This window comes from Ascaphus truei, chromosome 20 (genome assembly GCF_040206685.1).
Source record: "Ascaphus truei isolate aAscTru1 chromosome 20, aAscTru1.hap1, whole genome shotgun sequence".
Taxonomy (NCBI): domain Eukaryota; kingdom Metazoa; phylum Chordata; class Amphibia; order Anura; family Ascaphidae; genus Ascaphus; species Ascaphus truei.
This window is the reverse complement of record NC_134502.1, coordinates 26,702,667-26,715,368: the sequence shown is the minus strand read 5'-3', so window position 1 is coordinate 26,715,368 and position 12,702 is coordinate 26,702,667. Positions and strand designations below refer to the sequence as shown.

Sequence of the window (12,702 nt, the reverse complement as noted above, 5' to 3'; positions counted from 1 at the left end):
GAGAGACGAGAGAGAGAGAGATGAGAGAGGAGAGACGAGAGAGAGAGAGAGACGAGAAAGAGAGAGAGAGACGAGAGAGAGAGAGACGAGAGAGAGAGAGACGAGAGAAAGAGAGACGAGAGAGAGACGAGAGAGAGAGAGAGATGAGAAGGAGAGACGAGAGAGAGACGAGAGAGAGAGACGAGAGAGAGACGAGAGAGAGAGAGAGAGACGAGAGAGAGACGAGAGTGAGAGACGAGAGAGACGAGAGAAAGAGAGACGAGAGAGATAGAGACGAGAGAGAGAGACGAGAGAGGAGAGAGTGAGAGACGAGAGAGAGAGATGAGAGAGAGAGATGAGAGAGAGAGAGATGAGAGAGAGAGACGAGAGAGAGACGAGAGAGATAGAGACGAGAGAGAGAGACGAGAGAGAGAGAGACGAGAGAGAGACGAGAGAGAGAGAGACGACAGAGAGAGAGAGAGACGAGAGGCCGAGTCTATAGATGCGGTAACTCACCCAGTACGAATGCCACGGGGATGAGGTCTGAGTATTTATTATAGTGAAATACCACGGCTTCAAAGTCGCGTCTCCGACCCTCGGACAGAAGGAACCTGAGGGGACAGATATGGGGACCAGTGACACCATGCAAGCACCCTACAGAGCGTCGCTCCCTGCCTAACCTGCAGAGCGTCGCTCCCTGCCCAACCTGCAGAGCCCCTCTCCCTGCCAGAAACCTGCAGAGCGTCGCTCCCTTAACCCCTCTCCCTGCCAGAGACCTGCAGTGTTGCTTCCTTAACCCCTCTCCTGACAGGCGTCGCTCCCTGCCCAACCTGCAATGCATTGCTCCCTTAAACCCTCTCCCTGCCAGAGACCGGCAGAGGGTCGCTCATTGCCCAACCTGCAGAGCGTCGCACCCTAAACCCCTCTCCCTGCTAGAGAGCTTCTGAGCATCGCTCCCTTAACCCCTCTCCCTGCCAGAGCATCACTCCCTGTTCAACCTGCAAAGTCACTCTCTTAACCCCTCTCCCTGCCAGAGACCTGAGAGCGTCACTCCCTTAGCCCCTTTCTTTCAGAGACTCACAGAGCATCTCTCCCATAACAGAGCGCTGCAGAGCATCTCACCTGTATGTGAGGCTGATGATGATGTACAAAATGATGAAGACGATGAGTTCCTTGTATAAGAGTTTGTAAATACTCCCCTTCCAGAGAATTAAAAGCTTGTAAAAGCACCCAAACTGGGCATTAGCCACACGGGCGGTGTAAGTGACCGTCATATCACCCGCAGAGCGTCACACTCCAGGAAGAGCCCTGAAAATATAAGCCACAGGCAATAAGGCACTCAGGAGGCAGGTTCCTGCAGTAACATGTTACAGGGGCAATAAGGCACTCAGGAGGCGGGTTACTGCAGTAACATGTTACAGGGGCAATAAGGCACTCAGGAGGCGGGTTACTGCAATAACATGTTACAGGGCAATAAGGCACTCAGGAGGCGGGTTACTGCAATAACATTGTTGCAGGGTACATGCAACTACACACGCGGGTTTCTTGACAAGGCTTATACATTTAGCCTTAAAAGATATACAGCACACAAAACAAAAATAGCTTTTCATCAGCAACAAAAGAAAAATGGCTTTTCTTCAGCAGACAAACAAAAACAGTTTCTCTTTAGCAGACAGTGTATAAATCAGGCAGTTACCCTTTTCTATGCAGGGGACAGACAGTTCACAATTCATCTACTTTGCTAATCAGACCTTGTATCATGAAATCTCTTCAGCAGCTTACTCCTCTCTCCTCAACAGCCAGGCTCCATGTGTCTACAGCCTGGGTTTTAACACACCTTGATTAGGCAGCTAGGATCCAACTAATTGTACTGAGGTTCCCAGCTGAAGTTAACCTAGTCAGTGCTGCACTGCAGACTAGACATAGGTTTTCCAGGCATATAACTGGTGGCTTTTATTTACCATGTCACATTCCTCCCCTGTTAGTGTGTGGCTGGGGCTACGCACGGCTGAAGCCCGACCATCCACCCCTTCTCTAGAAAAGAAGTCAGCATTTGCGTTCTCTTTTCCCGGCCTATACTGAATCTCAAATGAGAAGGGTTGGAGGGCCATATACCACCTAGTCAATCTAGCATTGGAATCCTTCATGCTATTTAACCACTTCAGTGGAGCATGATCCATCACCAAAGTAAAATGGACTCCTGCCAGGTAATGCCGCAAAGCCTCGATTGCCCGCTTTACTGCGAGGCACTCTTTCTCAATCACTGAGTAGTTTTTTTCCCTTGGGAACAATTTCCTACTCAGGAAAAGGATAGGATGTTCATCCCTCAAACTGTTGTGACAACACTGCCCCTAGCCCTATCTCTGATGCATCTGTTTGCACTATAAAAGGGCTGTTGAAGTCTGGGCTTCTAAGGATGGGACCCTCTGATAGACACCTTTTTATGTCCTCAAAGGCTCTCTGACAATCCCTTGACCATACCACTTGTGTAGGGGCACACTTTTTTGTGAGGTCCGTTAAAGGGGCTGCCACTTCCAAATAGTTGGGGATGAACCTCCGGTAGTACCCTGCTAAACCCAGCAGAGAGTGTACCTGCGTTTTTGTTTGGGGGGTCGGAACTTCTTTCAGGGCAACTACCTTGTCGGCTAGTGGCCTTACTTTTCCACCTCCCACTGCATAACCTAAGTATTTGGTTTCCGCCTTACCCAGGGCACATTTCTTAGGGTTGGCTGTGAGCCCTGCCTCTCTTAGAGATTTGAGGACCGCTTTCAGCCTATTTAGATGGGCCCGCCAGTGTTTACTATAAATGACAATGTCATCTAGGTAGGCTGCGGCATAATTCCTATGGGGCCTCAGTACCTTATCCATGAGTCTCTGAAATGTGGCTGGGGCTCCATGCAGTCCAAATGGCATTGTCACAAACTGGTATAAACCCATGGGAGTGGCAAAGGCTGTTTTGCATTTGGACTTTTCCTTTAAGGATATTTGCCGGTATCCTTTTGTCAAGTCCAATGTGGATATATATTCCCCGTTACCAAGGGCGTCAATTAATTCGTCCACCCTTGGCATCGGATATGCGTCAAACTTGGATACCGCATTGACCTTTCAGAGGTCCACACAAAATCTTACCTTCCCATCGGGTTTAGGAACCATAATTAGTGACTACACCACTCACTGCATGATTCCTCAATCACTCCTAAGTGTAACATTTCTTGTACCTCCTTCTTTACCAGAGCCCTACGACTTTCAGGCAACCTATAAGGACGGGAACGTACTTTTACCCCAGGTGCTGTCTCGATTGCATGGGAAATTAAGTTAGTTTGTCCTGGTAAGTCAGAAAAAACATCCTGGAATTGTGTAATTATTGCTAACAAGTCCCCTTTTTGTTCAGAGGACAACTGTTTACCCATTGGGATTTTATCGTCACTCACGATGTTCTCCCGTGGAGGCTGAGGACCCAAGTCCGTTTCCTCCTCCACCGGGTGGATGAATAGAGACCGCTGCATCTTCCAGGGTTTCAGCAAGTTCACATGGTAAATTTGTTTACCCTTCCTGGACCCTGGTTGAGCGATCTCGTAATCCACATCACCCGTACGGCGGAGTACTTCGAATGGGCCCTGCCATTTGGCCAGGAGTTTTCTTTCGCAACTGGGTAACAATAACATCACCTGGTCTCCTGGGTGAAACACTCGCATGCAAGCATTCTGATTGTAATGTCTCTCCTGACTGTCCTGGGCTGATCTAAGATTCTCCCTGGCAAAATGGCCGACCATATCTAGGCGCTTCCTAAGGTCTAGTACATATTGCAGGGTATTCTTAGAAGGGGACTGCTGTTCCTCCCAGGACTCCTTTAGGAGGTCTAGGATACCCCGGGGCTGGTGGCCATAGAGCAATTCAAATGGAGAGAATCCCGTGGAGGCCTGGGGAACTTCCCGCACTGCAAACAGCAGAAAAGGGAGAAGTTCATCCCAGGCTCTCTTCTCTGAATCTACAAATTTCCTCAGCATCCCTTTTAGAGTTCGGTTAAATCTTTCCACCAATCCGTCAGTCTGTGGATGGTAGACCGATGTCCGAACAGACTTGACCTCTGGTAACTTTAAGACATCATGCATCAGTTTAGCCATGAAATTTGTACCTTGGTCTGTCAACATTACCTGGGGAAGTCCAACCCGTGAGAACAGTTCCAACAACTTGTTGGCTACTTGCTTCGCCGTTGCTGTTCTCAGGGGGAACGCCTCAGGATACCTTGTTGCATAGTCAACTATTACAAGGATAAACCTGTGTCCTTTCGCAGAAGGTTCTAGAGGTCCTACCAAGTCTACGCCAATCCTCTCAAAGGGAACTGACACCAAGGGTAGAGGAACCAAAGGGGATGGTTTTTGTCCTTTTGGACTAGTTAGGTGGCACTCCGGACATGCTGCACATAGCTTAGCAATATCACTATGCATCCCTGGCCAATAGAATCGGGATGAAATATGGTCCAATGTTTTATCCCTGCCCAGGTGACCACCCCAAGGGACAGTATGGGCTAGAGTGAACACAGATTTAACAAACGCCTTGGGAACCAATATCTGTCTGGTGACCTCCCCTGTTTGTGTCTGCCTATTCACCCTATATAGGATATCCTTTGATAGCTCAAAATGGGGGAATACTATAACCCCCTGTGCATCTAAAATCTGTTCATCAATTTTCACCACCTTGTCATACTGTCTAGCAAGGACTGGGTCTTCCCTTTGCTTCTGGCGAAAGTCAGGGAGGTACAGGTCTGGTAAATCTCCAAGGCCCATATCCCCTTCCCTTTGGCCATCCCCAGCCATCACTTGTGACCTCTGACTACTAGAATGGTCACCTTGAAACCCAGATTTCTGCAACCAGTCCTGTTTGTCCAAGCGTCTTTGCTTCCGAGTCTTTTGAACCTTGTGTCTACTGGGAAAAAGGTCTGTCGAGAAGGGGAACAGTTTGCCAGGGTTCTCCTGAGCCCTAGAAGGAGGCTTCTCATGAAAGACTGGGGCCATTAGGTCCAAAAAGAAAGGCCAGTCCCGACCGAGCACAACGGGGGCAGGGAGCCAAGGAGCGACTCCTACTTCGAGGTAAGCCTCCTGACCTTTTACCTGTAGCCGGATTTTGGCCGTCGGATAGCGTTTTACATCGCCGTGTATACATTCTATGCTCCATGGGGAGTCAAAAGAACACACGTTAGGCGGTAACAGTTCCTGTAGGACCAGAGTTTTCCCAGAGCCTGAATCTACAAGGGCCTGGACGATTTTTCCCCCAATCAGGGCTAGAAGTAGCCAGGGCTTGTAATTTCCCCCAGTAAAAGCCGTGGCGACGGTTCTGCTGAATGAGCAATCCATCTGTGGACAGTCCACATACCGGTGGCCTTGTATTCCGCAGGCGGAACATAGAGAGGGTTCCCTTGCAGGAGGGGGCTGTGGATAGCGGTCCGCTGGACCGGTTACTGGAGACCAGGCATCTGGTGGGTCCTGTGGGTGACGTCCTCGGAAGTTCCTCTCATTTTGCGATGAGCCGACATCCGGAAGGAGATGAGGGTCTCGGCGGGGACCAGCATTTGGACTCCGTCCTTGCTGGAACGACTGCTCCTTCCATTGGACTTGGCGGTTGATCCGACCTCCCTCTTTGGGCGTCCGCAAGTGCCGGTGGAGTCGGGTCCAGGACACTCGCCTGCTGCTCAGTTCTCCTCCAAGGAAGTTCTCCACGAGTCGGACCGCCAAAGCTAGGGTTTCAGCAGCGTGGCGTTTTACCCACGAGCGTGCGGAAGGGGGTATTATTTGTAGAAATTGTTCCAAAACCACCTGCTCCAGAATTGCCTCCTTAGTGCACTCCTCTGGTTGTATCCAGCGTGTACAGAAGTCCAACAATCGCTGAGCGAGGACCCGGGGTCTCATCTTAGCGGTGTACTTCATGTTCCGGAACTGCTGCCGGCAGGTCTCTGGGGTCACAAATAAGCGATCCAGTATGGCGGCTTTTACTTGGCCATTACCTGATCTGCTGGGAGACCCTGATAAGAGGCCTGGGCTTCTCCTATGAGGAGCGGGGCCAAAGCAGTTGCCCAGCGATCTGTAGCCCAGCCCTGAGCTTCGGCAACTCTTTCAAAAGTCAGTAAAAAAGCCTATGGATCCTCGTTCGGAGCCATTTTCCTCAGGAGTATCGGGGGTCTGCTTGCAAGTTCTGGACTGGCAGACCCCTGGAATTGGGTCAGCAGCTTGGCCATTCGCTCCTCCTGTGCTGCCTGCTGCTGGGTTAGGAGCTGGGTTTGCTGCTGCAAAAGTCTTTCATCTCTCTCTGCTTGCAGCCGGGCCTGCTCCTGCATTAACTGTCCCTGCTGTTTGGTCTGCTCGCACAAAAACTCTTAAAAAAATTCTTCCATTTTTTTCATTCTTGTGTGAATGTAAGGCCCTTTAACTGCAGGGGCCTTTCAAAATCTCACTTCTTGACACCATATGTTGCAGGGTACATGCAACTACACACGCGGGTTTCTTGACAAGGCGTATTTATTTAGCCTTAAAAGATATACAGCACAAAAACAAAAATAGCTTTTCATCAGCAACAAAAGAAAAATGGCTTTTCTTCAGCAGACAAACAAAAACAGTTTCTCTTTAGCAGACAGTGTATAAATCAGGCAGTTACACTTTTCTATGCAGGGGACAGACAGTTCACAATTCATCTACTTTGCTAATCAGACCTTGTATCAGGAAATCTCTCCAGCAGCTTACTCCTCTCTCCTCAACAGCCATGTGTCTACAACCTGAGTTTTAACACACCTTGATTAGGCAGCTGGGATCCAACTAATTGTCCTGAGGTTCCCAGTTGAAGTTAACCTAGTCAGTGCTGCACTGCAGACTAGACATAGGTTTTCCAGGCATATAACTGGTGGCTTTTATTTACCCTGTCACAAACATGTTACAGGGGCAATAAGGCACTCAGGAGGCGGGTTACTGCAATAACATGTTACAGGGGCAATAAGGCACTCAGGAGGCGGGTTACTGCAATAACATGTTACAGGGGCAATAAGGCACTCAGGAAGCGCGTTACTGCAATAACATGTTACAGGGGCAATAAGGCACTCAGGAGGCGGGTTACTGAATTAACATGTTACAGGGGCAATAAGGCACTCAGGAGGCGGGTTACTGCAATAACATGTTACAGGGGCAATAAGGCACTCAGGAGGCGGGTTACTGCGATAACATGTTACAGGGACAATAAGTCACTCGGGAGTCGGGTTACTGCAATAATATGTTACAGGGGCAATAAGGCACTCAGGAGGCGGGTTACTGCAATAACATGTTACAGGGGCAATAAGGCACTCAGGAGGCGGGTTACTGCGATAACATGTTACAGGGGCAATAAGGCACTCAGAAGGCGGGTTACTGCGATAACATGTTACAGGGGCAATAAGGCACTCAGGAGCCGGGTTACTGCAATAACATGTTATAGGGGCAATAAGGCCCTCAGGAGGCGGGTTACTGCAATAACATGTTACAGGGACAATAAGGCACTCAGGAGCCGGGTTACTGCAATAACATGTTACAGGGGCAATAAGGCACTCAGGAGGCGGGTTACTGCGATAACATGTTACAGGGGCAATAAGGCACTCAGAAGGCGGGTTACTGCGATAACATGTTACAGGGGCAATAAGGCACTCAGGAGCCGGGTTACTGCAATAACATGTTATAGGGGCAATAAGGCCCTCAGGAGGCGGGTTACTGCAATAACATGTTACAGGGACAATAAGGCACTCAGGAGCCGGGTTACTGCAATAACGTGTTACAGGGGCAATAAGGCCCTCAGGAGGCGGGTAACTGCAATAACATGTTACAAGGGCAGTAAGGCACTCAGGAGGCAGGTTACTGCAATAACATTTTACAGGGGCTGTAAGGCACTCAGGAGGTGGGTTACTGCTATAACATGTTACAGGGGCAATAAGGCACTCAGGAGGCGGGTTACTGAGATAACATGTTACAGGGGCAATAAGGCACTCAGGAGGTGGGTTACTGCAATAACATGTTACAGGGGCAATAAGGCACCCAGGAGCCGGGTTACTGCAATAACATGTTACAGAGGCAATAAGGCACTATGGAGGCAGGTTACTGCAATAACATGTTACATGGGCAATAAAGCACTCAGGAGGCGGGTTACTGCGATAACATGTTACAGGGGCAATAAGGCACTCAGAAGGCGGGTTACTACGATAACATGTTACAGGGGCAATAAGGCACTCAGGAGCCGGGTTACTGCAATAACATGTTTTAGTGGCAATAAGGCACTCAGGAGGCGGGTTACTGCGATAACATGTTACAGGGACAATAAGGCACTCAGGAGCCGGGTTACTGCAATAACGTGTTACAGGGGCAATAAGGCACTCAGGAGGCGGGTTACTGCAGTAACATGTTACAGGGGCAATAAGGCACTCAGGAGGCGGGTTACTGCAAAAACATGTTACAGGGGCAATAAGGCACTCAGGAGGCGGGTAACTGCAATAACATGTTACAAGGGCAGTAAGGCACTCAGGAGGCAGGGTACTGCAATAACATTTTACAGGGGCTGTAAGGCACTCAGGAGGTGGGTTACTGCTATAACATGTTACAGGGGCAATAAGGCACTCAGGAGGCGGGTTACTGCAATAACATGTTACAGGGGCAATAAGGCACCCAGGAGCCGGGTTACTGCAATAACATGTTACAGAGGCAATAAGGCACTCAGGAGGCGGGTTACAGCAATAACATGTTACAGGGGCAATAAGGCACTCAGGAGGCAGGTTACTGCAATAAAATGTTACAGGGGCAATAAGGCACTCAGGAGGCGGGTTACTGTGATAACATGTTACAGGGGCAATAAGGCACTCAGGAGGCGGGTTACTGCAATAACATGTTACAGGGGCAATAAGGCACTCAGGAGACGGGTTTCAGGGGCAATAAGGCACTCAGGAGATGGGTTACTGCGATAACATGTTACAGGGGCAATAGGGCACTCAGGAGCCGGGGGGCAATAAGGCACTCAGGAGGCGGGTTACTGCAATAACATGTTACAGGGACAATAAGGCACTCAGGAGGCAGGTTACTGTGATAACATGTTACAGGGGCAATAACATTGACACACACAGACCCACACTGACACACACACACACACACACACACACACACACACACACACACACACACACACACACACACACACACACACACACACACACACACACACACACACACACACACACACACACACACACAGACACACACACACACACACACACATTGACACACACACACTGACACACACACATTGACACACACACTGACACACACACACTGACACACACACACACACACACACACACACACACTGACACACACACACATTGACACGCACGCTGACACACACACACTGACACACACTGACACACACAACGCTGTTGTCCCTTATATCATCCCATGTCCATGTTATTGCCGGGCGGTGTTGGAGCTCTATTCTCAACATGGCGTGTGGTCGTGCTGAGGCCTGATAAGTGTGATGTGTGTGTGTCAGTGTGTGTGGGTATGTGTGTCTGTGTGTGTCATTGTGTGTGTCACTGTGTGTTTTTGTGTGTTTGTGTGGGTGTGGGTGTCAGTGGGTTTTTGTGTGTCAGTGTGTATGTGTTTGTCAGTGTGTGTGTGTCAGTGTGTGTGTGTGTGTGTGTGTCATTGTGTGTGTGTGTCAGTGTGCATTTTTGTGTGTTTGTGTGGGTGTTAGTGGGTTTTTGAGTGTCAGTATTTGTGTGTGTCAGTGTGTATGTGTTTGTCAGTATGTGTGTGTGTGTCTGTGCGTGTGTGTGTCACTGTGTGTGCGTCAGTGTGTGTGTGTCACTGTGTGTGCGTCAGTGTGTGTGTCACTGTGTGTGTGTGTGTCCGTGTGTCAGTGTGTGTGTGTGTGTGTGTGTGTGTGTGTGTGTGTGTCAGTGTGTGTGTCAGTGTGTGTGTCAGTGTGTGTGTGTCAGTGTGTGTGTGTCAGTGTGTGTGTGTCAGTGTGTCAGTGTGTCAGTGTGTGTGTGTGTGTGTGTGTGTGTGTGTGTGTGTGTGTGTGTCACTGTGTGTGTGTGTCTGTGTATATGTCAGTGTGTGTGTTGTATCAGTGTGTGTCAGTGTCAGTGTGTGTGTGTCAGTGTGTCAGTGTGTGTTATCGACTTATCGCGTTGTGCTTTCACAGCCCAGTATCCGGTCTCCCCTCCGCTCTCTGTGTCTGTGAGTGCAGGGGATGTGTTTCTGCTGCCTGTCTCTCACTCTCGCTGTGCGCTTGACCAGCTGTCTCATACACTCATCCTTTGTCACCTCTGTGAGTGTCAGCCTGTCTCTCTGTGTCTCTCTCCCAGTCACCTGGACTGTCTCTCTCACAGTCCCCTGGGCTCTCTCTCTCACAGTCCCCTGGGCTGTCTCTCTCCCAGTCACCTGGGCTGTCTCTCACAGTCACCTGGGCTGTCTCTCACAGTCACCTGGGCTGTCTCTCACAGTCCCCTGGGCTGTCTCTCACAGTCCCCTGGGCTGTCTCTCTCTCTCTCTCGCTGTGAGTGTCAGTCTGTCTCTCTGTGTCTCTCTCACAGTCCCTTGGGCTGTCTCTCTGTGTCTCTCTCACAGTCCCCTGGAATGTCTCTTTCCGTTCCCTGTGCTGTTTCTCTCTGTCCCTTGGGCAGTCTCTCTCTGTCACCTGGGCTGTCTCTCTCACATTCACTTGGACTGTCTCTCTCACAGTCACAAGGGCTGTCTCTCTCACATTCACCTGGGCTGTTTCTCTCACATTCACTTGGACTGTCTCTCTCACAGTCCCCTGGGCTTTCTCTCTCACGGTCCCGTGGGCTTTCTCTCTCACAGTCCTCTGGGCTGTCTCTCACAGTCACCTGGGCTGTCTCTCTCACAGTCCCCTGGGCTGTCTCTCTCACAGTCCCCTGGACTGTCTCTCTCACAGTCCCCTGGGCTGTCTCTCTCACAGTCCCCTGGGCTGTCTCTATCACAGTCCCCTGGGCTGTCTCTCTCACAGTCCCCTGGGCTGTCTCTCACAGTCACCTGGGCTGTCTCTCACAGTCACCTGGGCTGTCTCTCTCACAGTCACCTGGGCTGTCTCTCACAGTCCCATGGACTGTCTCTCTCACAGTCACCTGGGCTGTCTCTCACAGTCACCTGGACTGTCTCTCTCACAGTCACCTGGGCTGTCTCTCTCACAGTCACCTGGGCTGTCTCTCTCACAGTCACCTGGGCTGTCTCTCCCAAAGTCACCTGGGCTGTCTCTCTCACAGTCACCTGGGCTGTCTCTCTCACACTCACCTGGGCTGTCTCTCTCACAGTCACCTGGTCTGTCCCTCTCACAGTCACCTGGGCTGTCTCTCTCACACTCACCTGGGCTGTCTCTCTCACAGTCACCTGGGCTGTCTCTCTCACAGTCACCTGGGCTGTCTCTCTCACATTCACTTGGACTGTCTCTCTCTCTGTCACCTGGGCTGTTTCTCTCACATTCACTTGGACTGTCTCTCTCACAGTCACCTGGGCTGTCTCTCCCACAGTCACCTGGGCTGTTTCTCTCACATTCACTTGGACTGTCTCTCTAACAGTCACCTGGGCTGTCTCTCTCACAGTCACCAGAGCTGTCTCTCTCACAGTCACCAGAGCTGTCTCTCTCCATCCCCTGGGCTATCAATCTCAGCTACCTGGACTGTCTCTCTCACAGTCACCTGGGCTGTCTCTCTCACAGTCACTTGGGCTGTCTCTCACAGTCACCTGGGCTGTCTCTCTCACAGTCACCGGGGCTGCCTCTCTCACAGTCCCCTGGGCTGTCTCTCTCACAGTCACCTGGGCTGCCTCTCTCACAGTCCCCTGGGCTGTCTCTCTCACAGTCCCCTGGGCTGCCTCTCTCACAGTCACCTGGGCTGTCTCTCACAGTCACCTGGGCTGTCTCTCACAGTCCCCTGGGCTGTCTCTCTCTCTCTCTCTCTCTCTCTCTCTCTCTCGCTGTGTCTCTCTCAGAATGACAGTTGGATTTCTCTCTCTCTGTGTCTTTCAAACCTGACAGCCTGCTCCAACATTCCATCCAATCCCATCGCTCCTGTCATGTGTTGCCAGGCAGACCAGGGACAGTGTGTCAGTGTGTCATTATGTGTGTGTGTCATTGTGTGTAGGTGTGTGTAACTGTGTGTGTGCGTCAGTATGTGTGTGTGTCAGTGTGTGTGTGTCAGTGTGTGTGTGTGTGTGTGTGTGTGTGTCATTGTGTGTTATCGCGTTGTGCTTTCACAGCCCAGTATCCGGTCTCCCCTCCGCTCTCTGTGTCTGTGAGTGCAGGGGATGTGTTTCTGCTGCCTGTCTCTTACTCTCGCTGTGTTCTTTACTAGCTGTCTCATGCACTCATCCTTTGTCACGTCTGAGTGTCAGGCTGTCTTTCTGTGTCTCTCTCTCTCTGTCCCCTGGGCTGTCTCTGTCCATCCCCAGGGCTGTCTCTCTCCATCCCCTGGGCTGTCTCTCTCCGTCTCCAGGGCTGTCTTTCTCCGTCACCTGGGCTGTCTCTCTCAGTCACCTGGGCTGTCTCTCTCAGTCACCTGGGCTGTCTCTCTCAGTCACCTGGGCTGTCTCTCTCACAGTCACTTGGGCTGTCTCTCTCACAGTTACCTGGGCTGTCTCTCTCACAGTCACCTGGGTTGTCTCTCTCACAGTCACCTGGGCTGTCTCTCTCAGTCACCTGGGCTGTCTC

At 50.8% G+C, this 12,702-nt stretch overlaps 1 protein-coding gene across 11 annotated transcripts in view; it reads right to left on the bottom strand.

The window, feature by feature from the left end:
• Positions 1-12,077, bottom strand: part of LOC142470816 (bestrophin-2a-like) — a 31,438-nt gene extending 19,361 nt beyond the window's left edge. For 4 of the 11 annotated variants that reach the window (XR_012789340.1, XR_012789341.1, XR_012789343.1 and 1 more), the window contains exons 1-3: positions 11,905-12,072; positions 1,102-1,287; positions 496-590 (exon numbers count right to left, since the gene is read on the bottom strand). Coding sequence is in view for 8 of the 11 variants with exons in the window: in XM_075577577.1 (XP_075433692.1) it covers positions 496-590; positions 1,102-1,253 (247 nt within the window). In the remaining 3 variants the exon portion in view is untranslated. The other 7 variants (XM_075577584.1, XM_075577583.1, XM_075577582.1 and 4 more) reach the window with 7 other exon arrangements.
• Positions 12,078-12,702: the final 625 nt, after the last annotated feature.